The 25283-nt window shown below is 41.4% G+C and overlaps 1 protein-coding gene across 2 annotated transcripts in view; it reads right to left on the reverse strand.

Annotated features, from left to right (window-relative positions):
* Positions 1-1088: 1088 nt before the first annotated feature.
* The window catches only part of sirt6 (sirtuin 6), a 53253-nt gene continuing 29058 nt past the window's right edge, over positions 1089-25283 (reverse strand). For both annotated transcript variants that reach the window (XM_078198215.1, XM_078198214.1), the window contains 5 exons: positions 21793-21852; positions 15079-15174; positions 11241-11321; positions 7956-8079; positions 1089-1844 (listed from right to left, as the gene is read on the reverse strand). In XM_078198215.1, coding sequence (XP_078054341.1) covers positions 1491-1844; positions 7956-8079; positions 11241-11321; positions 15079-15174; positions 21793-21852 — 715 coding nt within the window. In that variant the 3' untranslated portion in view covers positions 1089-1490. The remainder of the gene's footprint in view (positions 1845-7955; positions 8080-11240; positions 11322-15078; positions 15175-21792; positions 21853-25283) is intronic.

Consider the following 25283-nt stretch of genomic DNA (forward strand, 5'->3'; position numbering starts at 1 on the left):
CCCTTCACGACCTCAGGATGTCTCAAAGTGCTTGAGAATCAATGCAGTACTCTAAGTGTAGTCATTGTTATAACGTAGGAAATGTGGCAGCCAACTGGCGCATTGCAAGCTCCGACAAACAACGTGATAATGACCAGTTATCTGCAGTTTTAGCAAAGTTTCCTGAGGGATAACTATTGACCAGGAGACCAAGGCGAGATCTCATGTTTCTTCGATGTTGGGGATCTTGTATAGGATCTTCTGAGAGATTCGCTTTAGCATCGCATCCGAAAGATGGCACCTCTGACAGCATAGAATTCCCTCAGTAGTGCAAAAGGGCGTCAGGCTGAATTACTAGCTCAACTCGCTCAAGTGGAAATAACCTCACAACTTCTGATTTGGGGCTGTAGTTCAAACATTGGTATAAATTGATTCTAGTTACCATTTGGAGTTCAGATTCTATCACATACAAAAATAGTAATTGCACCAAATGAATGTAATCAAGTTGACTGACAGTCAATTGGATTATAGTTCCTCATTTGTGCTGTAATTGTTAAAGTTTGCTTTAGCTTTGGAATGTTCAATGTTTATTTGGTTTCACATTGATTGTTAGTTAGATTTTGTCTGCATAATAATCAGCAGACTTTGATATGTGAAATCCTTTGAGACACTGACATCTTTAGCTGCTATATAAATTGAAGTGAACAGTATTACTTATTCATCACTCAGAACAGATTAACAGCTGGGAAATAAATTTAGCACGGAAAGTTACAGCAGCAGTGGAGACATCACATTTAAGTCCGAAGAATAATCTCATTATGAAAAACATTTGTGTCCACTTTTCAAATGCTGGACTAATCTTCATGTAATGAGCAAAAAAAATAATGACCGTAACCTTACTTTGACCAACTGGCTGAGTGTGTTGTGCACTGGAAGTTAAATGGGGCATCAAGCCCCGAATACAGCTTAATGGTTATACCATTCATCCAAACGAGCAAAATCCTACTGGCATTTTAGATTTCAAATTAACAACACACCAACCGTGATCGTGTCCAGCACTACACTGTCAGCATAAACTGCATAAAGTTTGAAAAACTGAGCAGTAAAACAACGATCATTTTTCTTGTTTATAGAAAAAGTATCAAACATATGCCAGAAAATTTCCAAAGACACCAAGTACAACCATCCTCGACGTTTCATGATTTCCGGGGACAAGACCTGCTGTTTAAGTATACAGAAACTACATTAGTTAATGGTCAAATATTCCTAATGTTCCCTTTAATGCATTTTAGAATGAAGGTTTCCAGGACTGCTTTTTCAAGCTACAATTAAACAGGACCCTTTTTACTGAGGGTTCGACTTACTCTTCCTCTAAAAACTTGCGGAAAGCCACAAACAGCAAGATTTGTTGCATTTAGTACAGAATTTAAAATAATTAAATATAAAGTTACAATTAGACATTCGTGTTTGTAGAAAAAAAGTCCCATAGTTTTGTAGAAAGAGTTGACATTTCACACCATGACAGGTTCGAGTTTGACGCGCTTACTCTCAAAGGTGTTAGAGTCCATCTCTTGGCAATCTTGTTTAAAGGAGCCATTGGTTTTCGAAGAGGCTGGCATCAATGAATCCGACCCACTCGCCCCTTCTTCCTCAGTGTCTCTACTTTGCCTTTTGACTTTGATGTTTGGTTTGCTGTCGGGGTCGGCTTTGATGGGAAGCAGTATCCCCATTTCTGGTTTGATTGCTTCTGCTGTTTCCACCACCACTGGTCCTTCCCACTTCGGAATTTCGATACCAAGGTGCTTCATTAGTTTGGCCACGACTTCATCAATGTAACCAAATATCCTCAGATCTGAATGTCTGTCCTGGAGGCACAAGGAGAAAACAATGTAAAATACCATTCACAAAGCACAGATTGGTGAAGTTGAATAACCAACATGCTTCTATTGAGTACCTGACACTCAAGATCAAATACTGTAATAATTCCCAAGTAAAGATGAAGTCACCATAGTCCTAGTTGACCACAGGCAGCTCTCCCCTATGACGAAGGTGGCACCGTGGTTAACACTGCTGCCTCACAGCGCTATGAACCCGAGTTCAATTCTGGCTTCGGGTCAGTGTCGATGTGGAGTCTGCACATTTTCCCCGTGTCTGCGTGGGTTTCCTGCGGGTGCTCCGGTTTCCTCCCACAGTCCAAAGATGTGCAGGTTAGGTGGATTGGCAGTGCTATATTGACTCTAGTTTCAGGGGGATTAACAGAGTAAATATGTGGGGTTACGGGAAAAGGGCCTGTGTGGGATGTGGTCAGTGCAGACTCGATGGGCCGAATGGCCTCCTTCTGCACTGTAGGGATTCGATGATTTAACCTGAGGATCATCACACCTCAGGCGAGCGGCAAGGTTCAGAAGGTGGGCTTTCATAAATAACCTCAGTCGGTACGGGAACGGAACCCATGCTATTGGCGTCGCTCTGCATCACTAAGCAGCCGTCCAACCAACTGAGCTTTGGGGGTCGGTTCCCACGTACCAGACAATCGAATGTATTCGAGGACACATTGAGCTATCACAACCTGACTCTGGCACACTGGCTGAACAGCCCAATGTCACAATTTAAAGGGATCACTAAGTGCCCTGGAAACTGCCTTTTTCAGCTGATTATGTGGATCTGAACAAAGCGGAACAATGTTATCACCTCAGATTTCAAACTTATCCCATCAGGTACACGTAAACCATAGAACCTTCTAGACAACCATTGTGCCTGTTATTTGAAATGACTATCCAATCGGTCTGACTCCCTGACTCTTTTCCCATAACCGTGCCCAATTTTCCTTTTCAAATATTTCTTAAATTGCCTTTAGGAGGTTAGGTTACTGTTGAATCAGCTTCCACCACCATTTCAATAACTTTTATCTTTATGACAAGTACTCCAAGTTTGAGACACGGAGCAATACAAGAATACTTTTAGATATATATATATATATATATATATATATATGCTCTTTTGGTGCTGTATATTTTGTACACCCGTACATTTCAAAATTCTGAACCTATGCAGCTGTCTGAAGTTTGAGATCTGTTTGAAGTCACTTTTCATGAAGTACTTAGTTTTTTACTGAATAATCTTTTATTCAGTAAATGGGCTCAATTGCCTCTTCTGCACTGTAGGGATTCTATGGTTGTGTGTGTGTGAATGAAAAATTCCAAACAACGGGAGGTGTAATGATTCTAGATATTACATAAATTATAGGGAGAGAGACATTCCCTGCTGCTTAAATCTATATAGAAACTGTCACGTCCACTTTCAATTAAACACTCTTGAAGTGACATAATGACAGGACTGACAACAAGAAAGGTGTTATTGCAATTTGTTTGCTCATTAGTTACTAAATACAGGAAGGAAAGTCAGGTACGTAACTAGAATACCATGTCTCAGTTGATGGGTCCAGACACTTGATGTTAGCTGAACACACAGTATGCATGCATCCAATTGGTTCAAATTGATTTACTTTGACTCAGGTAGGACTTTTCTGAAGGATACTGAAGTATATAACAAATGTACGAGTAAAACAAAAGACAGATGTGGATTTATATAACGCCTTTAATTTCAGGACATCACTGCGTTTCTTGGCCAATAAAGGACTTTGAAGTGTTCTCACGTGGAAATGTGGCAGTCAATTGACACATAGAAAGACTGCACAAACAGCAACCATTAGATTTGATTTATTGTCACATGTATTGGGATACAGTGACAAGTATAGTTTCTTGCGCGCTATACACACAAAGCATACCATTCATACAGTACATAGGGAAGAAGGAAAGGAGAGGGTGCAGAATGTAGTGTTACAGTCACAGCTAGGGTGTAGAAAAAGATCATCTTAATACGAGGTAGGTCCATTCAAAAGTCTGATGGCAGCAGGGAAGAAGTTGTTCTCGAGTCAGTTGGTATGTCACCTCAGACTTTTGTATCTTTTTCCTGACAGAAGATGGAAGAGAGTATGTCCGGGGTGCATGGGGTCCTTGATTATGCTGGCTGCTTTTCCAAGGCAGGAGGAAGTGTAGACAGAATCAATGGATGGGAGGCTGGTTTGCATGATGGACTGGGCTACGTTCACAACCCTTTGTAGTTTCTTGCGGTCTCGTTCAGAGAAGGGCCATACCAAGCTGTGATACATTCAGAAAGAATACTTTCTGTGGCGCATCTGTAAACGTTGATGAGAGTCGTAGCTGACATGCCAAATTTCCTTAGCCTCCTGAGAAAGTAGAGGCGTTGGTGGGCTTTCTTAAATATAGCGTCGGCGTGGAGGAACCAGGACATGATCTGGACACCTAGAAACCTAAAGCTCTCGATCATTTCCACTTCATCCCCATTGATGTAGACAGGGGCATGTCCTCCATTACACTTCTGAAGTTGATGACAATCTCCTTCGTTTTACTGACATTGAGGGAGAGGTTATTGTCCTCACACCAGTTCACCAGATTCTGTCTTTTTCTGTACTCTGTCTCATCATTGTTTGAGATCCGACCCACTACACTGGTGTCATCAGCAAACTTGAAAATGGAGTTGGAGTAGAATTTGGCCACACAATCATAAGTGTACAAGGAGTATAGTAAGGGACTGCAGACACAGTCTTGCAGGGCACCGGTACTTAGGATAATCATGGAAGAGGTGTTGCTGTCTATCTTTACTGATTGCGGTCTGTGGGTGTGGATCTAGTTGAAGAGGGAGGAGCTGAGCCCTAGGCCACAGAGTTCAGAGATGAGTTTTGTAGGAATAATGGTGTTGAAGGCTGAGTTAGTGTTGATAAATAGGAGTCTGACATAGGTGTGTTTGTTATCGAGGTGTTCCAGGATTGAGTGTAGGGCCAAGGAGATGGTGCCGACTGTGGCGACAGGCAAACTGTAGTGGAACCAGGCAATCTGGGAAGCCGGAATTGATTTGTGCCATGATTAACCTTACAGAGCACTTCATAATGATGGATGTCGGAGCCATTAAGGCACATTGTCTGGCTTTCCTTTAGTACAGGAATGATGGTTGTCTTCTTGAAGCAGGTAGGGACTTCGCTTCGGTGTAAGGAGAGGTTAAAGTTGTCTGCGACTACCCCTGCCAGCTGGCCTACGCAGGATTTGAGTGCTCGTCCAGGTACCCCATCTGGTCCAGTCAATTTCATTGTTGACTTTCAAGAAGACTGGCCTGATATCTGTGATGCTGACCTCGGATACTGGTTTGACCGAGGCTTCCGGGGTAGAAGGCATGTTATCACTGACCTCTTGCTCAAAATGGGCATAGAGTGCACTGAGCTCATTTGAGAGGGGTGCATTGGTGTCGACGATTCTACAAGCCTTCATCTCATAGCCTATTATATCTTGCAGATCTTGCCATAGTCGGTGGAGGTCCGTGTGGTTAGTCTGGGACTCCAGCTTTGTCTGGAATTGCCTCTTGGCATCTTAGATGGTTCTCCATAGATCGTATCTGGATTTCTTGTATAGGACAGGGTCCCCTGACTTGAATGCCTCAGACCTGGACTTACAGCAAGCAATGGATTATGAGATAAAGGTGAGGCTTTTAAAAAAAATTCATTTGCAGGATGTAGAGTCGGTATTTATTGCAAATTTCTGACACCTTCTTGTGTACAACTGACTATCTTGCTTGACTACTTCAGAGAGGAGTTAAGAGTCAAATTGCTGTGGGCCTGCAGTCACATATAGGCCAGACTGGGAAATGATGACGGATTTCTTTCTCTGAATGATTTTAATCAACAGATGGATTTTTGCAACAATCCTGTAAATTTATGGTCACTATTACTAATACCTGTTTTTATTCAAGATTGTATTTAAGTGAATTTAAATTACCCAGATTCTATGGTGGGATTTGAATTCCTGTCTCTGGTTCACTAATCCAGGCCTCTGGATTATTAGTCCACAGAAACACTTTGATACCCTTACCCCATTTCTTTTAGTGATGTTGGCTGAGGGACAAATAGTGGCCAGAACATCTCTGAATGGTTTTACAAAACATAGTAGATAAAATGTTGCCTAAATCTTTGTGAAACAATCCCAACCAATGCAGTTGCTAATGCTGATGGATTCCTGGTTTCGCTCAGAATTTTGTTAGAAAATTCCCACAGTGGCAGACGGTAAAGGTCAAACAAAGAAAACAGAGCAGCGGCAGCCATATTTGAACACACGCTATGGATGCTGAATATTGCCATGATTGATACTCAAACTACATTAACAAATACATTATTTGCTGTTATGTTTAAACTCTGATTTAGGAAGCGTAATTACTTTTCAGAGAGTAAGGAGCAAAATGGAGAGAAGTGACAGGGAGGCAATCTGCTGTTCACTGTAATACCACCACTCACTTAAACAACACTCTAAAAGCACAGTTCATTTTTGTTCTGTGCCCTAGGGTCAACCATCTTCAATTGCTTCATCACTGACCTTCTCTTCAACATAAGGTCAAGGGTTCAGCGCCGCTCGTAACTCCTCAGGTACTGAAGCAGTCTATGCCTGCATACAGCAAGACTTGGACAACATTCAGGCTTGGGCTGATAAGTAGCAAGCAGCATTTGTGTAGTAAGTGGCAGGCAATGACCATCTTCAACAAGAGTGAATCAATGGCATTACCATTGCTGAATAAGTCATACAGTCATAGAGGTTTACAGCATGAAAACAGGCCCTTCGATCCAACTTGTCCATGCCACCCTTTTTTTAAAAAAACCCGTAAGCTAATCCCAATTGCCCGCATTTGGCCCATATCCCTCTATACCCATCGTACCCACGTAACTCTCTAAATGCTTTTTAAAAGACAAAATTGTACCCGCCTCGACTACTACCTCTGGCAGCTTGTTCCAGACACTCACCACCCTGTGCATGAAAAAATTGCCCCTCTGGACACTTTTGTATCTCTCCCCTCTCACCTTAAACCTATGCCCTCTAGTTTTAAACTCCCCTACCTTTGGGAAAAGATATTGACTATCTAGCTGATCTGTGCCCCATCAACATTCTGCCCCCATCAACATTCAGAAACTAAACTCGACTAGCCAGAGACAAATACTGCGGCCACCAGAGCAAATCATTGGCTGGGCCTCTGGTGATGAATTTCTTAATTTGCAAAGTCTCTCCATGATCAAAATGGCACAAGTTAGAAATGTAAAGGAATACTCTGCACTTACCTGGATGAGTGCAACTCTAAGAACATTTAAAAAACAAAACACCATTCAGGGCAAAGTAGCCTGTTTGATTGGCAACCCATTCAAAGTTTATTTATTAGTCACCAGTAAGGATTACATTAACACTGCAATGAAGTTACTGTGAAATTCCCCTAGTCGCCACACTCCAGCGCCTATTCGGGTCAATATCCCTAACCAGCACGGCTTCTAGACTGTGGGAGGAAACCCACGCAGACAGTGACCCAAGCCAGGAATCGAACCCTGGCGCTGTGAGGCAGCAGTGCTAACCACTGTGCCACCGTGCCGCCCCACCTTCGATATTCACTCCCTCTGCCACCATGGCTGCCATATATACCATCCACAAGTTTTACGGAAGCAATTTGCTAAAGCTTCTTCAACTGCATGATAATATTATAAAATATGCAACTTCTCTATCCATTTTGTCAGTGAGCTATTTTAGTAATCCAATTTCCCTATTAATTGAGTGCATAGAAAAGCAGTACCGCTTTAAAAAAGAATTCTCAGGATTTTGGTGTCAATGGTTAGCCTGTGATTTCTTAGCTATCCCTGGTTTCCTTAAACACAACCGAGAGGCAAGCGGTACTCCACTTCATTCAGCAGTAAGGCACCTTGGTGTGATTGAGAATGATAGATTTTCAACTCCAATTTTGAGAGAACATCAGTGAACCAGTTGGGTTTTTACAACAGAAAGCTTCTTATTTCCAGATTTATTTTAAGAACTAAATTCATATTCCGAACCTGCCATGAGATTTGAACTCTCATTCCCTGGGTTATTTGCACCTACCAGCTTCGTGGCCTGAAGGTTAACGATGACCAGCTTTCCTCCCCTCTTTTTTGTATTGAGTGGCAGATTGCTGCTAGGTTTGATCTGAAGAGAACTTCCCAATGTAATGGCCAGGTCAGACTTCCTGTGGGGGGGGGAGGAAACAGAGTTTAAGTTTACAAAGATCAGCCAGATGTTGAGATTGATAATTCCCATCATAATTTCTGTCTAACTAGTGGATAACACATGGCAATGCTGAGACTGAAATATTACAACTGAAAGAAATATTGAACATATTGAAAATAATTATCTTTTAAATACTTCCATTTTGTGGATGACAAAGATGAGCGGGAAAGCGAATTGCGTGGAGGATGCGGAAAGTCTGCAGAGAGATTTGGACAGGCTGAGTGAGTGGGCGAGGATCTGGCAGATGGAGTATAACGTTGACAAGTGTGAGGTTATCCACTTTGGAAGGAATAATAGTAAAATGGACTATTATTTAAATGGTGAAAAATTACAACATGCTACTGTGCAGAGGGACCTGGGGGTCCTTGTGCATGAATCGCAAAAACTCAGAGTGCAGGTGCAGCAGGTGATCAAGAAGGCAAATGGAATGTTGGCCTTTATCGCAAAGGGGATGGAGTATAAAAGTAAGGAGGTCTTGCTGCAATTGTACATGGTACTGGTGAGGCCGCAACTGGAGTACTGTGTGCAATTCTGGTCCCCTTATTTGCGGAAAGATGTATTGGCCTTGGAGGAAGTGCAGAGAAGGTTCACCAGGTTGATACCGGAGGTGAGGGGGTTAGCTTATGAGGAGAGATTGAGTAGATTGGGCCTGTACTCGTTGGAGTTTAGAAGGCTGAGGGGAGATCTTATAGAGACATACAAGATAATGAAGGGGCTCGACAGGGTAGAGGCAGAGAGATTCTTTCCACTTAGAAAGGAAACAAGAACTAGAGGACACAGCCTCAAAATAAGGGGGAGTCAGTTTAGAACAGAGTTGAGGAGGAACTTCTTCTCTCAGAGGGTAGTGAATCTCTGGAATTCTCTGCCCACTGAAGCAGTGGAGGCTACCTCGTTAAATATGTTTAAGTCACAGGTAGATAGATTTCTGATCAATAAGGGAATTAAGGGTTATGGAGAACGGGCGGGTAAGTGGAACTGAACCCACTATCAGATCAGCCATGATCTTATTGAATGGCGGGGCAGGCTCGAGGGGCTAGATGGCTTACTCCTGTTCCTATTTCTTATGTTCTTATTTTGTTTCCTTAACTTCACCGTTAATCGTCTATTAACTTTCAATTTAACTGGGTTCCTAATCTAGCTCTCCTCTATATTCCTTCATGACAGCTTTAAAATATGCCAGCATATTTCTCAATTCATGCAGATACTTCTAAACAATGTACTTAACCTGTGGCAGCATAAACTATGTCTGCAAGTATCCTTCTGAAAGAAATTAAAGAGTGAAAAGTCACATGTAGTGAAGACTGTGCTACATAGGGAAGTGAAGGGAGAGAGGAATTGAGTGGTGGAAGTTTAAGGCTGGAGTGGGGAGTAGTGTAGTAACAAGAAGCTCAGAATAGAGGGTAGAAAGAATGGAGGAAGCTGTTCATACATTGGCTAATTAATCAGCTAACTGCTGTTTGTGGGATTGCGCTGCGCTCAAAGCAAGTGCTGCATTTGTCTACGATACACCCTAAAAAGTAATTTTCTACCTGTGAAACAGCTTGGGATCATTCTGATTTTGATCACAGGGCACTATTTAATAGTAAATCTGTCTGTCTGTTAATCAAGAACAGGGAGGGTGTTTTGAGCAGGAAGAAGCCAGGTCTGGGCTCACACCAGCAGAGAACAATGAAGTGCAGAACTTGGGGTTACTGCGAGGAAACTGGAATGTTCTGTTCTCAAGCACTTTGGGTATTTGTCATTACATTGCTCATGGGTATTTTGATTGGCTGACTCAGAGATGAGAGAGTTGCAAGGGATGAAAATGATCGTTGGGGACAACTGGGAATAGAGGGATCCAAAAGAATGGTCTAGTGGGCCCATGAGCGGCGCAGGCTTGGAGGGCCGAAGGGCCTGTTCCTGTGCTGTATTGTTCTTTGTTGATAGGCCATTTGGCCCTTTGTTCCTGCTGAACTGCTCAATTCGATTATGATTGAGTTTTTTTGGGGTATAATTTCATTGTATTCTGAAAGGCGGCAGCAATGTATCTTGGGTGGCACAGTGGTTAGCACTGCTTCCTCACAGCGCCAGGGACCTGGATTCAATTCTGGTCTTGGGTGCCTATCTGCTTGGAGTTTGCACAGGTGCTCCGGTTTCCTCCCACAGTCCAAAGATGTGCAGGTTAGATGGATTGGCCGTGCTAAATGGGCAGGGTTACAAGGATAGGGCAGGATGTGAGCCTGGATAAGATGCTCTTTCGGAGAATCGGTGCCGACTCAGTGAGCCAAATGGCCTCCTTCTGAACTGTAGGGATTCTATGATTTTGCCTGAGATCAGGATTGCTCCCAAAGCTTGGTATCATGAATGAGGCTTTGCTTGGAGAATGGGAACAACAATTGTTGGATGGATTGACAGATAGGATGGACAAAAATGATTTTTGCCTCCCCCAGAACCAAAATATTCTTTGGTGCCTACGAGACAAAATTTTGTTTCAGGGTCTATGGTGTGTGGATGAGGGTAGGTCATCTCTATCTTGAAAATGTAATTGGCAACTGGAAGGATTTGTGCCATGTAACCTGTGTATAATGAATGTACAAGATGACCAGGTAGAAATAAAACAGAGGCTTAAACACACAACCAATGAGGAAGAGGAAATTCGAGCCTGCATGGCACAAATGGATAACTCTGCTGAAGTGGCCTATCGAGCCAGTTTTTCACATCACCAGCATCTCAGGGAAACTAGCGTTGGGTAATAAGTGCCGGCAATGCCCCAATCCCGGGAATGAATAAAAGTCTAAAACTATTTCAAAACAACCAGCAATAGGAACCCAGTGATAAAGTAGCTGTAGCAGCAAAGAACAAAGTGTGCACTGGGTAGTAACATTGATCTCAATCTTAGTAATCTAGCATCTGGAAACTTAAACTAACGAATCAAATGTTGTCATGGGTTCAATAGTGGAACTAGGAAATTTGGAAGTACATTTGTGAGATAGTATCCATGTTTAACTAATCAGGAGGAGTCAAAAGAATTACCCTAAAAATGAAGACCATTCTCTAAAAATAGTAAACAAAAAGAAACTAAGTTATAAAGTTACCAATGTTCTTCCAATTTCTGCCACTATCAAGTTGTTTCAGACATACCTACAGGCTTCATCTGCCAAACTGAGGTCCCGCTCAGGTAAAGAATCTTCCCAGTCCAAAATGGTATCTCGTAACTTTCCCCTAGAAACAAAATTTAAAATAGTCAATCTCTGTAGTGGCCTAAAGAATTCTTCCTGCTGACCTTTCTGCTACTGCCAATCAAGAAACACAGCCCCGTGGCTCCTGTCAGTTGCGTGTAAGTAACCAATGACAGCAGTAAGTACAGCCTGTTCAATAATGATTGAAGCTCTTTACTATGATTTTTATTCTGTACGTGGGCATTATGTTTAATGTTAAGTATACAGATGCCACATCTATAGTATAGAGTCCATGCTGTCATCTGGTCTTATTGCATTTTTAACATTTGGAATTAAACATAAACCACATGTTCAGCAGAGTGTTTTTAAATTTATAAATAAGTATTGTGATCATCACTTATTAGTCAGCTGTAGCCACATCTGATAAACCTTGAGTATCTTCCGTATTCTGCAAGGACAGAACAGTGCAATGCTACTGATTACACTGGTTCAAACACACATAGCTGCAGATCTTCTGAAGATTTCTCTAGAGGTTTACAGTATGGAAACAGGCCCTTCGGCCCAACTTGTCCATGTCGCCCTTTTTAAAAAAAAACCCCTAAACTAATCCCAATTGCCCGCATTTGGCCCATTTCCCTCTATACCCATCGTACCCATGTAACTATCCAAATGCTTTTTAAAAGATAAAATTGTACCTGCTTCTACTACTACCTCTGGCAGCTTGTTCCAGACACTCACCACCCTCGGTGTGAAAAAATTGCCCCTCTGGACACTTTTGTATCTCTCCCCCTCTCACCTTAAACCTATGCCCTCTAGTTTTAGACTCCCCTACCTTTGGGAAAAGATATTGACTATCTACCTTGTCTATGCCTCTCATTATTGTATAGACCTCTACAAGGTCACCCCTCAGCCTCCTACGCTCCAGAGAAAAAAGTCCCAGTCTATTCAGCCTCTCTTTATAACTCAATCCAACAAGTCCCGGTAGCATCCTAGTAAATCTTTTCTGCACTCTTTCTAGTTTAATGATATCCTTTCTATAATAGGGTGACCAGAATTGCACACAATATTCCAAGTGTGGCCTTACCAGGGGCAGTTCCCCTGGGTCTGGAAGGATTTCCCGTCACACACTAACTTGGCAATATCATCACTGCTCTGAGCTTGGGGGATTACGACAAGTTAATGGAGAACAAGATTAACTCCTAATCTGAGGTGACAAACGTCATTTTGATGCCCTGGGATTGTAGGAGCGACAGAGGCAGAGTTGGAGAAGCATTTGATCAAAGCATTTACGATGATTAAAGGTGGGGAAATCATATATAGAGTATATTTGATGCAATGAGTTCATGTAGAATTAGGGGACACATGCGCAAAAAAGGGGACACAGAGATAAAATTGGATATCTAGAAGCTTTACTTTTTCCTGAGGGTGTGGCAGTAAAGACTGATCTGTTATAGCTCATGAAAAGGCTGCAGAACTAGATAATCACATTAGAAGAGTAAATCATTCCTGGGTAATGTAAGTGAATTAGGGGACCTCTTGCCTGACCTGAGGGTTATTTTGACATAGGATTTTAAACTGACTAAATGTTCTGCATTTTTTTCCACCTCACATGAAGTAAGGGCACAAGATGGTTGATGCAGGATGGGGGTGCTACAGTCAGCTCATGAATGAAATTGGGCCTGATGAAATGCTCTGATCTTGGCAACGCACAACTGAGATAATGACAGCACCATGAGCTGGTTCCTGCTCTCTGACCAAAAACCAAATTGACGCAATTCCTCAAAGCTCCTCTGATCACAGCACAACTTCCTGATGAAGCATGAACAATTCAGGAGATCGGAAATCGTACTCTGGAATCAGTGTTATGAATACGTGACCAGAATACATTCTCTTTGAGTTTAACTATAACATGGTCGAGGTACTCCAACAGTGGTTGGAGTAATCTGAAATTCAAAATGGGAAGCATAATCTCAACCATCTCCCCACATAGGTGGCCAGCAATACTCAACAACTTTACCGCAATAAATTACTCACTCCCCAATTCACGTTTCAATCTTCCTTGTTTCTATTCATCCTAACATCACTACAGTAAGATCACATGTTTCTGACGCTGATTGGAAACCACAAATCACAACAGGGAGTTTATTTTACATCCAATTTAATACGCAGCTAAAATAAAATATAACAAACTTTTACAGTGTTATTAATTCTAACGTAAGCAATCTCCTCGATCATCAAGCCGATTGAATAACAATGTGATATGAATTATTTTACACCAGGCTAGTTCAAATCTGTTATTCACTTTCTCTCCATGGAATGGATACGGTTCATGTGTCATGCAAGCAACTTGATTATCTGGAGTCAGGCAAGAAATTGGAGCGGAAAGAGTCACAAAAGTCTGAATGTATAATGTTGCAGTCAAACAGGAGATCGTAAGAAATGCTGGCAAGCCTAGATAGGAGTACATAATAGAAATATATATTTATACATTATAACATATAAAATATACATACACACACACACCCTTATGCAAACACACGCATATATATGCCTTTTGTATTATCAATTGTGTTGGAGAGTTGCTAATCCCAGGAAGTCAATAAAGGGGCTTGCAACCCATCCCTTGCTAACTTTGAATAATAGAAGATAAAAATAAAACTCAACTGCAAGCAGTGAGGCTTTTGGAAAACAGGAAGGCTATTTGCTTTATCATAGATGGCTGTGAGAGCTTTGAGGTTTTGCTGAGATTAGATGGTTAGAAATGCTGGCAAATAGATGACCCAATGATGTGGGAAAATGTGAAGAATTATTTATTCTGTATTTCTTTGCAAAGGTAGCTTTTAGGAATTGAATAGAGTATGTTGGGTCGGAATGGCTATTCTATATCATTACCTTGCTGTGAGAAAAACAGCTCATCGATTTGATTCTCACCTTCTCTCAATAAAGATTTGTTCAGTTGGGGAGGTTGATGACGCACGTGTGGAAGACATTGATAAGCAGTGGTGGGTACAAGGGGATACTATTGCTATGCCCATGACCACATTAGCTTACAAATAAACACAGCACACTGCAAGTTAATTTCCGACTGAGCAGATACAACAAGAACCAGACAAGGTACATTAGAGAGAACTACATTTATAACTGATAGCAATGGAGCAAAAACTACAGCTCACCGAATATGTGGCCAGCTATACTCAGAAATTTTTCGACAATTACTGACTCCCAATTCTCCTTTCTATCTTCTTTAATTCTGTTAATCTGAACGTCACTATGGCAAGATCACTAAGATCATGTTTCTGTTGAATTCAAATGGAAAATATCTGTTCCAAATAGAATTTATATCCTTTAATGCCTCGGTCAGAAATCACTGTCAAAAGTAGCTTGGTATCAATTCTAGGGTTCTCACTCCTTCACATCACCCAGAAACTCCTGCCACATGTATAGATGTCAGATGAGATTAGGACTAAACTTGGCTGTGATACTTGCTCTGGTTGATTAACCTGCCAATATTCACTCTTCATAGCCTAATTCACAAAGTGCCTGTTTAGGTAAGTTACTGGAGAGTGGACAATGTCTGTGGAGCTCCTATATTATAAAGACTAACTGTCTTCAGGTGGGTGCAAAAAAGTAGAAAGACTGATATCACCAATTGTGATGGGGAAGAATGAGAGACATTTAACACTTGCAATAAAATGAAGTTCGAGTAAACACACGAAAGGCGACCTGGACTGTTAATGCTCCAAAAAACATCACAATTATTCAACGTTTGGAGATAATGTGTGCAATAGAAAATGACAAACCTGCATGCTCGAAGGCCTCGTGCCTTTTTAAGGTCACATAATCGGCCGGTAGCTTTCAACCCCATTGTTCCAACTACTGTGTCTCGAACATACTGTCTGCAGTAGAGAAGAACCAGTGGATTACCAAGTTAGCTTCAGTAAAGGTTAATACAAAAATCATATGTGCTACACTCTAGGTCACTAAAGTTAAAAGGCATTGCTCACCATTGCCATCCAGAACTCAATCAAGTGGCAAAGTAAGTGATAACTACTAAGGCTCAGTAAACATTATTTCAGGCAAATTACTAACAGAATAAAATCTGTGCCAAAAGGATTAAATTATGCGGACAGCATAAACTAGACTTGCATTCCCCTGACTATGAAAGGCTAATGGATGATCAATGCAAAGGTTTTAAAAGATTTGATAATGAGAGGGAAAACATTTTTGGTGGGGAAGGACAAAACAAGGGGGATATAACTTGAAAATTAGAGCTTGGCCATTCAAGATGCAAAGAAGTATTTCCTCACACAGAGTAGTGGAAGTCTGAAACTATCGATCCTAAAAAGCTGTTAAGGTTGGGTGGGTGTCAACTGAAAACTGACTGATGGATTTTTGTTAGGTTAAGAATATGGAACCAAGACAGATAAAATGGACTAACGATACAGATCAGACATGATCTGTTAAAAACTATTAAAGATGTTATGGCAGGGCACTTAAAAGTCAACATGGTTTTGTGAAAGGGAAATCATGTTTAACCAGTGTACTGGAGTTCTTTGAAGAAATCACATGTGCAGTAGATAAAGGGGGACCAGTGGACGTAATGTCCAGTCAACTGAAGAGGTTCTGTTCCTGTGAAATCTCAAAGGGTGAAATCACAAGGGGTGAACTGTGCATGTGCCGTCCGCACTTTCTACATGGGAAAGGTGCGAGTCTAACATTTTAACATGAGAGCCTAAATTATGGATGAGTGAAATTTTGGGGCTGCGACCTGCGATTTGTTGTAGATGCACATTCACGTGGGTAAACAAATTCGTGACAGGAGTTGACGACTTAAATTTCCAGATGGCATTTGATAAGGTGCTACATCAAAGATTATTGTGGAAAATAAAAGTTTTCCCATGATGTAGGTGGTAATAATGGCATGGATAGAAGGTTGGCTAGTTAACAGGGAACAGAGTTGGCATAAATGGGTCATTTTTTGGTTGGCAGGATAGAACAAGTGATGGCTACAGGGATCAGTGCCAGGGCCTAAACATTTTACAATTTATATAAATGACTTGGATGAAAGCACTGAAGGTATGGTTGCTAAATTTACTGATGACACAAAAGTAGGGAATTAAGTTGTGAAGAGAACAAAGAGGCTGCAAAGGTATATAGATAGGTTATGTGCATGTGCAAACACCTGGCAAACTGAGTAGTGCCGAAAAATGTAAAATGGTCCATTTTGTAAGGAAGTACAAAAAAAATGTTATCTTAATAGTGAGATTGCTGAGATCATAGAGTCAGAGGTTTACAGCATGGAAACAGGCCCTTCGGCCCAACTTGTCCATGCCACCCTTTTTTTTAAACCCTGGAGCTAGTCCCAATTGCCCGCATTTGGCCCATATCCCTCTATACCCATCTTACCCATGTAACTGTCTAAATGCTTTTTAAAAGACAAAATTGTACTCGCCTCTACTACTACCTCTGGCAACTTGTTCCAGACACTCACCACCCTCTGTGTGAACAAAATTGCCCCATTGGACACTTTTGTATCTCTCCCCTCTCACCTTAAACCTATGCCCTCTAGTTTTAGACTCCCCTACCTTTGGGAAAAGATATTGACTATCGAGCTGATCTGTGCCCCTCATTATTTTATAGACCTCTGTAAGATCACCCCTCAGCCTCCTACGCTCCAGAGAGAAACGTACCAGTCTATCCAGCCTCTCCTTATAACTCAAACCATCAAGTCCTGGTAGCATCCTAGTAAATCTTTTCTGCACTCTTTCTAGTTTAATAATATCCTTTCTATTATAGGGTGACCGGAACTGTATACAGTATTCCAAGTGTGGCCTTACCAATGTCTTGTACAACTTCAACAAGACATCCAAACTCCTGAATTCAATGTTCTGACCAATGAAACCAAGCATGCTGAATACCTTCTTCACCACTCTGTCCACCTGTGACTCCACTTTCAAGGAGCTATAAACATGTACCCCTAGATCTCTTTGTTCTGTAACTCTCCCCAACACCGTATCATTAACTGAGTAAGTCCTGCCCTGGTTCAATCCACCAAAATGCATCACCTCGCATTTATCTAAATTAAACTCCATCTGCCACTCATCAGCCCACTGGTCCAAGATCCCGTTGCAATCCGAGATAACTCTCTTCACTGTCCACTAAGCCACCAATCTTGGCGTCATCTGCAAACTTACTAACCATGCCTCCTATATTTTCACCCAAATCATTAATATAAATGACAAACAACAGTGGACCCAGAACTGATCCCTGAGGCACACCGCTGATCACAGGCCTCCAGTTTGAAAAACAACCCTCCACAACCACCTTCTGTCATCAAGCCAATTTTGTATCCAATTAGCTACCTCACCCTGGATCCCATGAGATTTAACCTTATGCAACAACCTACCATGCAGTACCTTGTCAAAGGCCTTGCTAACGTCCATGTAGACAACATCAAATGCACTGCCCTCATCTACCTTCTTGGTTATCCCTTCAAAAAACTCAATAAAATTTGTGAGACATGATTTTCCACTCACAAAGCCATGCTGACTGTCCCTAATCAGTCCTTGCGTCTCTAAATGCTCTGAGATACAGAGGGATCTAGGGTCCTCGTGTATGAATTGCAAAAGATTAGCATGCAGGTACAGCAGGTAATAAGGCAAAGTAATAGAATGTTATGATTGATTGCGAGGGAAACTGAATTTAAAAGTAGGGAGGTTTCAATTGTATAGGACACTGGTTGAGACCACATCTGGAGTACTGTGTACAGTATTGGTCACCTTATTTAAGGAATTATGTACAGGTGTTAGCAGTACAGAGAAAGTTTACCAGTCAGGAATGTTGGCTTATGAGGAAATTTTGGACAGACTAGGTTTGTATCCACTAGAGTTTTAAAGTGCAAGAAGTGACTTGATTGAAATCTTCAATAACCTGACAGACGGTCTTGACAGAGTAGATGTAGAGAGGATCTTTCCTCTTATGGGAGAATCTAGAACAAGAATCTAGTTTAAAAATAAGGGATTGTCATTTCAAACAGAAATGGGAAGAATTGTTTTCTCTCGGAGGGTAATGAGTCTTTGAAACACTTCTCTAAGGTCAGTGGAAGTGGTTTCAAGGTAGAGATAGTTAGAATCTTGATAAACAAGGGGGTGAAAGGTCATCAGTGATAGGTGGGAGGTTACAATTGGAACAGCTGTGATCTTATTGAATGGTGGAGTGGGCTCGAGGGGCTGATTGACCTGGCCCTGTTCCAAGGTTCCTCCTGTGCAACTGGGGCCATCAGTGATTGATTTTTAGGTTTCTGTGGTTTTTGAAGTGTAACCCTGTCTTCAGATCAGCTTAACTGCAATAGGTAACTGTTTTCCTCTAAACAGTGGGTGCTAACTATATCATCAGAATTAACTGACTGGAATAAACAATGCTTAGATGCAGTGCACAAATGTGTGCAATTTCTAGCTCACAAGGATACAGAAACCATCAGATAATGGAAATAGAACAAGGTGCTGAGTTGCTGAGGACACACAGCAGTGTTAAAGCACAGTGAATGCAGGAACTGAATGAATGCTCCCAGCATGCGGGTCAATTAGCTGACTTCAAGTTAGTTACGTTCGTCACCTATTTGGTCACTTACAGAAATATAAAAAATATACTCAATGCCTTTCGTTTTATCATTTCTATAACCTTCTCCGAACTTACAACATCCCTATCCCAACTGTGTTTCTCTAATTTAAATCTCTTATACATTTCCTGCTCACTTCATCCGAACACTGGGGGGTTGTGCTTTCAGTCCCCTGGGCCCCACACTCTGGAATTCCCTCCCCACATTTATTGTCCTCAATACCTCTCTCTCTTTTACTTTAAGAATTGCCGTTAACTTTGCTCGAATGTTTGGTCATCTGCCCCAATTACTCTTTACACAACTCACTGTTTCTATGAAAGACATTGGGATATTTTACTGTGTTAACAAGCCTATATAAATGCAAGTTGTTGCTGTATAACAGCAAACAGGCAGATTCTGGTAAGAGACTCAGTTTGCTTACGAAAATTGCTGGAGACCTATGTCTGTAAAACAAAAAAGATGCTTGAACAATAACAATTATCCTTATCTCCCATAACTCGGTAAAAGGTGTTTTCATAGTGACACTTGTTTGTGGAAAGATGAGTGAAACCTCTGTGAACAGACTTATTGTGGAAACAGGTCAGAGCCAAGATCAATGGTGGAACAGTAAACTTGATTAAATTCCCTTGCAGAGTTCAACGTTCATTATGTTTTTATGAACAATTTAACATGCATTAACTTGATTCATGTCTGTACTTCACAGCTAACATACATGTCAAAATAAAACGCAAACACAAAGACAGGCCAATATGAAATATACAAAGACAAGGCATCCCATGTTACACTAATGCATCTTTAATTTGATTGATGTATTAATCCTATCGAAGACAGACTTAAGCTTAATGAATGTCACAGAAATTAAACATCTTTAATGTTTAAAGGTTAAACATCTTTAAACAACTACAGCTTTTAATGCTATGCCCTCAATAACATTAAAGGCAGCATTTCATAACCATGCATCTACTTTACTCTGGCCAAGCAAACCAAGATGTATAATATCACCTACTATAGCGTACATCATGCAGTTATCAAAGATATGGCAGGAAGCAGAAAGCAATGTAAAGCTACACTGCTCAGGAACCATGAGCCTAATGTTATAACTCATTAAAAGGAGCTGTGTGCTTGCATTAAACAATTCATAAAATGTGAAAGGTAAAAGATAAAGTTGCCTTGGTCCCTGATGAAGCAAGGAATAATCATGAATAATCTCAGCTGGTACGGGAATTGAACTGTTGGCGTGGCGTCACTCTGCAGCACGAACCAGCCGTCCAGCCAACTGAGCTAAACCGACCTCAACAATTTATAACAGGGTGAAGTGATTATTTTAAAATAATAGCAGCAACTGGCTATAAAAACATAGATATTGCTATAATCAAAATATGAAAAGCCTTCCACCTTTTGAAGGCACAAAGGAAACAGACACTGTAGCTGAGCATTCAAGCTTTCCCATTCACCACCAATTTTCCTCACAGTCTCCCCTGTTCCTGCATTCTGCAGGAATTTCACACTACATCATGACAAAAGCCACCACAGCCTTAAGTTGTATTCATTGCACAGAATAGTTTAATTTCACAGTACACAGCTAAAATGGGAAATGTTATGGAGCATGAAGGATAGAAAAAGCCGCTACAATGCACACAAACTCCAATAAAAATTATTAAATGCACAAAGATTGACTTGCAATTACTCAAACTTCAGCGGGCCAGAATCCCACCCAAGAAGGTCAAAATTTGCATTCTCAAGCCAGAAGATTCAATTTTTTCTACCCTCTCTGTGTGTAGGAGTGGGTAGGAAGGTTGGCAGGGGTGGATGGGGTCGAGGTAGAAATGCATATGGAAGGACAGATACAATAATATAGCTTCTTTGCTGCCCTGCGAAATATAAGTGGTCACCAAATTGGCAGGGGCAGGGAAATTAAAAACGAGAAAAACTCCTTTTCATCAGACAGAATGGGACCTTCCTTTTGCAACCAATTGAAGTTGTGCATAAAGCGTAGTTTGAGAGCATGGCCTATATGAGCATTAATAATTTTGTTCCACAGCTGAGCAATCGGATTAATAGTGCAGCCTATACACAGGTGTGGTTTGTGTGTTTGCTAGTCCAGTAAATATTGGAGCAAGTATGGTTTGGCTATTACCAAAGCTAACCACTTGAATTTATATAACGCCTCTAACCTGTCTGAGTGGTTGACAGATTGAGGAAGTAGCTGTCTTTGTGATGAAGAGGAAGTGGAGTCACAGCAACATAGCTCGTGGTGGAGACTGTGAATGGCCTGAGACAGTGGCTGGGGGTTGGAAATGAGATGGAATCAGTGATGAGGGAGCAGCATTTGTGCTGGGGGCTGAAGAAATGGTTTTGGTATTCAAAATGTTTAACTCGGGCTCACTGAAGACTGGATGTCGGATAAACAGATTAGAAAACAGAGGCAGTGGGGGGATTGAAGAGGTGGGAGAAGGCAAACTGGGAGTCTTTACTGTAAATGGGGAAGATAACTTCATGTTTGCTGATGGTGCGGGCAAGGAGAAGCACAAAGAAGAGGAGCAAGGTATCAGGGACAGATCTTTCTCTATGTTCTGCAGAAGAGCCATAGGGATCAAATCATTAACTTTGTTTCTCTCTCCACAGATGCCGACTGGGTTTATCCAGAATTTTCTGTTTTTATTGGGGACAGATCTTTGGTGGACCCCAGAGGAAACAGCACCAGGTGTGAAGAGTAGCCAATACTGCAGATACTTTAGCTCTGAATATGGAAGGCCAAATTGCTGAAAAAGACATTACAAAATTGGGGGCATGATATACAGGTCCCCGAGTGAACTGAGATCTATCCAGCTGTTACTGCAGCTTCCAAAAATATTAAACCCAGGAATGCGAGGTTCTGGAAATGGAGAGAACTTACTTGCCACATTTGGTGCATTCTTCCACAAACATGTTGCCATGGAGCTCTGACAGCTTGTCTCTGTGGAAAGAAAACGGAATGAAAACATCAAAATCCACATGTGGCCAGTATAGCTACACAGAATTTAAAACTCAAACAGGCCATTTGGCCCACCTGGTCTATGTAAATCTTTATGCCCCACAAAAGTCTCCTTCGATCCCTACTTCATCCAACCCCTGCCTCGCCTGACCTTCCCTACTCAGGCTGGTTGAGACAAGAGCAATGAAACATGTCCCTGGCTACATCAGTGTGGAGTCCAGAGGAAAGAAACACCAATTTTTACAGCACTAAATGAAGGAGGTAAGTTCGAAAGGATTTGCGGTGGAAGTATTGCATTGGGAGGGGGATGGAGGGGTTCAGGACTTGGCTAGGGAGTGCCTGGCCAGGTAGGGGTGGCAGTCTTTGAAATGGCCTCGCAAGCCACTCAGTTCAAGGACAATTAGAGAGGAGAATAACTGCTGGCTTTGCCAGTAACAACTGCATTCTATAGAGTCATAGAGGTTTACAGCATGGAAACAGGCCCTTCGGCCCAACTTGTCCACGCTGCCCTTTTTTTTAAAAACCCCTAAGCTAATCCCAATTACCCGCATTTGGCCCATATCCCTCTATACCCATCGTACCCATGTAACTATCTAAATGCTTTTTAAAAGATAAAATTGTACCCACCTCTACTACTACCTCTGGCAGCTTGTTCCAGACACTCACCACCCTGTGTGTGAAAAAATTGCCCCTCTGGACACTTATGTATCTCTCCCCTCTCACCTTAAACCTATGCCCTCTAGTTTTAGACTCCCCTACCTTTGGGAAAAGATATTGACTATCTACCTTGTCTATGTCCCTCATTATTTTATAGACCTCTATAAGGTCACCCCTCAGCCTCCTACGCTCCAGAGAAAAAAGTCCCAGTCTATTCAGCCTCTCCTTATAACTCAATCCATCAAGTCCCGGTAGCATCCTAGTAAATCTTTTCTGCACTCTTTCTAGTTTAATAATATCCTTTCTATAATAAGGTGATATGACAGAGCAAAAAAAAATTCTTGGTCAGCACTTGTAAAGAAGGGCAAGTGAGGATTATCACCAAAAGCCAGTGAAGTGCTGCGGAATGCCCTGAAATCATTAAATGTGCCCTCATGTTTTGTCTTGCTTTCCCATCACATTGGAATCAAGATGGAAGCGCTCATACCTCAACACTCCCCCCTCCCATGGTACTGCAGTGGCCTTACCAACATTGTGCTATCTTCAATGATCATGCAACATGCGTAGTCAATCAAAATATCTCTCTTTGAAACCCACAATTGAAAGAACTTTTATATAACTGTCACTGCCTTAAATTAGGCATGGAACCATCAGGTGATGACAATTTGTGTGAAGTGTCGATCAGAATTTCAAAAACCATTTGTTTGAAGAGATTAGTTCCAATGATCCTGCCTCAAATGCCTCGGGTCAGAAATGATTAAAGATCCTACGGCTGGTATGAAAATTGAACCATGTGATGGGCTGAAACCAATAGGAACTGTGCAGGATGTCAGTTACTTCTGCATTCATTCTGGCTTCAATAATGAAAATATTGCTTGGCAGCCTTTGATAAAAGGCACCACCATCATACTCTGCACCATCAAAGATCCATTCCCATTAATAAGCAAAGCTGAAGATTTTGCTATTACATCCAGAGAGACTGATGACTTTTAAAGAGAAATTTGAACTTCCAATTGACAGCTGAATAAATGTCAAGATTCCATGGTTTAAAACTTTTACTAAGTGATTAAAAGAAAAGCATTAGTGACCAAAAACACTTTTTTATAAACAAACTTGTACTTCAAACTCCCATTTAATTTTTAGCATGAATGAAAATCTTCCACTAAGGTTAAACGATACATTGTCCATTAAGTGGGTGCCTCATCCTCCAGGAACAAGTCAAACATTATTCTGATCTTCCAATGTCTTGCTTCCTTTTTTCTTTTCCTGCTGGGTAACTGGAAAAGGAACTGTCTTTCACTTCACTGTAGATCTCTTCTTCCTATTCCAAGCTAGATAACTCTTTCAGCCACTTCTAAATTGGTGCAAACGCAGTCCTTAATCTGACCGTGCGCATCTACCTGCTTTACTGGGAAGCCTGCAACCTGATCTCAAAAATGGCTTCCTTTACTCACTTCCCCATGGCAACATGAGTAACATTAACCTTGTAGCCAAATAGAAATGCTAATTAGTTTTCTTTTATACCAATTCCCTTTCATTTTAGAAGTATATAGGTATTTTACAGCACCACTCTTTATAACTTGATACCTGTAACACCTTTGGGAGGCTCAAGGTATACTCATGACATAGTCAGGCACTGTAGCCATGCCTCCTTTGATCTCTAACAATCAAATCACCCCGTCTCCAGAGCAGATCATATAACTCCCTTCTTTTACCTTATATTTCAGAGCTGTAGCTTTACAATTCTATAAACCAAAATATATTGTCCTAAAACATAATCATCTTAAAAACTGTACAATTGTAACAATGTTCAAAGTAAAGGCACACTCCAGGCTGCAATTTCAAATGTAAACAGGGTTCTCTGGTGTAGCCAAATTGTCCAAATCCGGACATTTGGTGAATAATTAAGCTTTGTGGGCGGCAAGGACAAGTTGGGCAGAAGGGCCTGTTTCCATGCTGTAAACCTCTATGACTCTATGTAAGATGCACTGTGTATATCCCTTGATGGAGCTGCTACTGATGCCACTTCAACCAAATCATCTCCCACAAACTAGCCAATGGATAACAAAATACAGCCTTGTAAATATTCCTTCAATAGGCAAGTAACTCATTATCTTATTGATTTACCCTCGACATGGCAAGATAAATATTTAAAATACTAACTTTAGTTTCCAGAAGACAAGAAGAAAAAAATGTTTTTAAAATTCATTTTACAGGACGTGGGCATCACTGGCTAGGCCAGCATTTATTGCCCATCCCTAGTTGCCCTCGAGAAGATGGTGGTGAGCTGCCTTCTTGAACTGCTGCAGCCCCTTAGGTGCAAGTACACCCACTGTGCATTTAGGGAAGGAGTCCAGGATTTTGACTCAGTGACAATGAAGGAACAGTGATATATTTCAAAATCAGGATGGTGAGTAACGTGGAGGGAATCTTCAGGTGGTGGCATTCCCAGGTATCTGCTGTCCTTTTCCTAGATGGTACTGGTCATGGGTTTGGGAGGTACTTCAGAAGGAAACTTGGTGAGTTTCTGCAGTGCATTTTGTAGATGGCACACACAACTGCCACTGTTCATCTGTGGTGGAGGAATTGAATGTTTGTGGAAGAGGTACCAATCAAATGCGTTGCTTTGTCCTGGATGGTGTTAAGCTTCTTCAGTGTTTTTGGGGCGGCACTCATCCAGGCAAGTGGACAGTATTCCATCACACTCCTGCCTTGGAGATGGTGGACAGGCTTTGGGGATTGAGGTGGTGAGTTAC

Source organism: Mustelus asterias, chromosome 26 (genome assembly GCF_964213995.1).
Source record: "Mustelus asterias chromosome 26, sMusAst1.hap1.1, whole genome shotgun sequence".
In the NCBI taxonomy this organism is placed as follows: domain Eukaryota; kingdom Metazoa; phylum Chordata; class Chondrichthyes; order Carcharhiniformes; family Triakidae; genus Mustelus; species Mustelus asterias.